The following is a 4,189-nucleotide window of genomic DNA, read 5'->3' on the forward strand; positions in this document are numbered from 1 at the left end:
AACTCTTCCCCTTTTTCAGATCCAGACTTGTACATTTTCTCCCAGCACTTATAAATAAAATCTCTTACCTTTTTTCTGCCTCCTGTGTTTTGGTTAACCAGTTCCACTCATTGCCTGACTATTCTGAGTTTGTCATGTAGGGCCCTATGATTTCCGCAGTGTGGAAATTGCAGATGGAATCACAGAATTAACACAAAATGGAATCCTGTATAAAACGTGGATTCTCAGAATTTGAGTTACTGACATGTTTTGGAAAATAAAATAGATTTTGGATGCTGCTGCTTCCTGCACCTGCCATTATTTGGTTTATTTAATTACTTATTCACTTCCAAGTCAACTTTTTCATCTTTAAGTTTAATTTGAGTTGAAAAAATAAAATGCCTGAGAATTAAATATTCTAGGGGGTTAAATAAATTTGTAGTTGTACATAGTTTTGGAAAATCATCATTACATTTGACTGAGGGGGCACTAGTGATATGACAAAATGGCCCAGTGGGTACAAAAGTCAAACTGTTGGGAACCACTGGTATACTGAAATAACCTGGGTCGGATTTGGGGATAAAAATGGATTTGTCACATTCAGACTGTCAAAAAAGATATGGGTCACACAGGGCAAAAAAATTAAAAAAATCGGATTTGGGTTGCATTTGCCTGCAGTGTGAGCATAGCCTTTGACTGAAACTGACAAAATTTAGTCTTAGTCTAGATTAAAAGTGAGACAGATGCTTCTAACTGATTTTAGGCCCAACTTTTAGCTAAGAATATTTTTTACATTTAAGTCCATTCTTAACTGCATTCTTAAGAGTAATTCTAAAACGTTTGGTAAATACGGGCCCTGATGTACATTCTGTCTACACTGACACAGACCTTTTGTCCAAACCTTTTCGACAAAAACGTTTTTAATTTTTTTTCTTTTAAACTTTGCAACAATAAATGTTTAACAGTGCTGTTTGTAATCATTCAGTAAAACCAAGACCTGTGAAACTACAGGTTTGTGGTGCAGTTTGAGAAATGTGCTTAAAAACAAAGCATGCAAAAATTTAAACACAAAGACTAGTTATAGCAAAAACAAAACAAAGAAAACCTGAAAAATTTACATGTATTTTACCACAAGTACAACTACTGCAGTTTTGATAACATACAGTGTGTCTGCTGTACTCACTATTACCAACAAACTCTGAAACCTTTGAATTCTGTTGTGTGTAAAATGTGTCTTCAGCACATTATCAAAACTGCTCTACAGTCTGTGGAGCTTCTCATGTGTGTTTTAGGTAGGAGTCATTGCAAAGCACTGCTTTGATTCTGCTGTGGATCATGATGTGTTTGTTTAAAGTTGATTTATGGCTAAATCTTTGTTTACAAACACCACAAACAAATGGTTTCTCTCCTGTGTGGATCTTCATGTGTGTAATCAAATTTGTTTAATAGATAAACCTTTGTTCACAAATATCACAAACAAATGGTTTCTTTCCTGTGTGAAGCCTAATGTGTGTGTTTAAATTTGTTTTGTGTCTGAATCTGTGTTCACAAACATCACAAACAAATGGTTTCACTCCTGTGTGGATCTTCATGTGTGAATTTAAATTTGATTTGCTCCTAAATCTTTGTTCACAAATATCACATGCAAATGGTTTCTGTCCTGTGTGAAGCCTAATGTGTCTCTGAAGAGAATAGTTGTTGACAAACATCTTCCCACACTCAGAGCAGATCGAAGATTTGTTGTTTGAACTTGACTTATGAAGTCTGCTCTTCTTCCAGCCTTTGTAACTGTTTTCAGTTTTTGACCCAGAATCTGGTTTATATTTTAGCTGAAAATTAGGATTGTTCCCATCATCATCATCATCATCATCATCATCATCATCATCATCATCATCATCATCACTGACTTCAGTCTCTGAAGAGTCTAAATCACCATCAGTATTCAGATCTTGGTCCCTTTTAGTTTCTGTTGCTACACAGTCTCCTCCCTCAGTCGCTGCTTCCTTCTGGACAGCTGAGCTGCTGGTTGGCAGATCATGGTCTTTTACTTTGTGCTGCTGAAGCTGTGACAACAGAGGTTTCTCTTCATCATCATCACCACTCTGTAAAGGAACAGCATTGGAGGGAAACCTGGTGGCATCAGTCTCCTCTTTCACACTGAGCTGCTCTTCCTTCAGACTGGTGCAGAGTTCCTCCTCCTCCTCCTCCTCCTTTATGTGGAGGGGTTCTGGATCCTGCTGGTCCACACCAGGCCTCCATTCTTCAGTAGCCTCTTCTGGAATCAACACCAACTGCTGAACATCTGCAGGAAGCACTGAAAACAAACAGCATGAACAATTATAACTATATTCACATCATTTATGTTTTTGTCAAGTTTACTGCTTCACTGCCAAAACATCTACACGTGGACAAAATTGTTGGTACCCCTCGTTTAATGAAAGAAAAAACCCACAGTGGTCTCAGAAATAACTAGAATCTGACAAAAGATAAATAAATTTAAATAAATTAAAAATTCTGTGAAAATGAACAAATAAAAATCAGACATTGCTTTTTAGTCATGCTTCAACAGAATTTATAAACCCCCTCATGAAACAGACCTGGACAAATGATGGGACCCTTAATTTAATATTTTGTTGCACAACCTTTTGAGGCACTGACTGCAATCAAACAATTCCTATAACTAGTAAGGGAAACATGAAAATCTACAAAATAAATTATCGAACAATTTCTTTACCAAAATGTTTTAAAGGTGTATTATATCACGTATTAAAATGTTGAAATTCAACTCCTGTGGGAAACCTAAAAAAAACCTGCTCAAGTTAGGGTACCAATAAATGACTGAAAAGGGGATTTTTTAAAATAAATTGGGCCTTAAGTAACTTTTGAGGGGTCCAATCAAACTTTTTTATAATTGAGTTGATTGTTAGCATTTTTATGTCACAAACACACTCTATTGTTAAAAACGGGCACACTCACTTTTACATTTACATTCAAAGTAGCTTTTATTCTTTTATTGGCAGCACGATGGCTCAGTGGTTAGCACCGATCCCCCACAGCAAGAAAGTCCTGGTTCAGACATTGGGTCTTTCTGTGCGGAGTTTGCATGTTCTCCTCGTGCTTGCGTGGGTGTACTCCGGTTTGCCCCATCCCATAAAAACATGTACAATATGTTGCCTTCAGGCCCAGGCCACCCTTGAAAAAGAGATCTGAGATCTCAATGGGACTTGCCTGGTAAAATAACGGTAAATAAATAAAAACAAATATTCCACATATCCAGTGGTGGGCAACGCTAATCATAAAATTAGCTTCGCAATTTTTAAAGTGCTTATGAAAATATTTAGGTCCACGACTTCAAAAAAGCTTATGCTGCGTTCACACCAAATGCGATTTCAGCTTCAAAATCCCGTTCAACGCTTCAAGTTGGTCGCTTGACCACTGTGAGGTCAGATGCTTGCTATTTATGCTAGACGTGCGAATCGCCCGTCAAGAAGGGAGGAGCCTCTCTGCCGGTCTTTGTACGAACAATGGCGGATGAAATTGAGAGAGTGGGTTGGCTTTGTTTACTCAGAACAAGAGCCCGTCGTCGGAGAGCGCCTCGGCGCCGTGTTTGGATTCACCAGATAATTCAGAGGCGTTCTGAGTTTGGTGAGTTTCACCACCTACTCCAGGAGCTGCGCGCTGACGAGGGTCGCTTTCAGCGCTATTTTCCTCTCACCCGAGCCCAGTTTGATGAGCTGCTGACCTGCATCGGTGCCCGCATCACTCACCAGGACACCAACTACAGGCGCTCGATTTCAGCTGATGAGCGCCTGTCCATCTGTCTCAGGTTAGTTTGGATCATTCAGGAGACTTTTTATTCATATTTTAAAAATGATCAGTGGTGAAAGTAGTATTTTTTTTCTTAATAAAACTATCAAATTCTTCTTAAGTAGTAGCTCAAACCAGGTTTAAACTAGGTGTAAATCAGGACTGAACCAGGTTTTGACATGTAAATCAAAATGGTTTTACTTTTTACTTTGACATATTACCCCTTTTTAATATTAGTAAAATGTATTTTTATTTCTTGAATGTAATTGCAAAACACTGTGGGGGAAAAATGTGTTTTTATACCTAAGTGTGTCAACAATCTGACTACTACAGAGAAATCAACTTCTGATCTCTCACACACACACACACACACACACACACACACACACACACACACACACAC

At 38.2% G+C, this 4,189-nt stretch overlaps 1 protein-coding gene across 1 annotated transcript in view; it reads right to left on the reverse strand.

Annotated features, from left to right (window-relative positions):
- Positions 1–1,541: 1,541 nt before the first annotated feature.
- Positions 1,542–4,189, reverse strand: part of LOC106517883 (zinc finger protein 236) — a gene marked incomplete at its 3' end in the record, with an annotated part of 60,454 nt that continues 57,806 nt past the window's right edge. The window contains 1 exon segment of the mRNA XM_014008922.1: positions 1,542–1,555. Coding sequence (XP_013864376.1) covers positions 1,542–1,555 — 14 coding nt within the window.

Source organism: Austrofundulus limnaeus, unplaced genomic scaffold (genome assembly GCF_001266775.1).
Source record: "Austrofundulus limnaeus strain Quisiro unplaced genomic scaffold, Austrofundulus_limnaeus-1.0 Scaffold54, whole genome shotgun sequence".
In the NCBI taxonomy this organism is placed as follows: domain Eukaryota; kingdom Metazoa; phylum Chordata; class Actinopteri; order Cyprinodontiformes; family Rivulidae; genus Austrofundulus; species Austrofundulus limnaeus.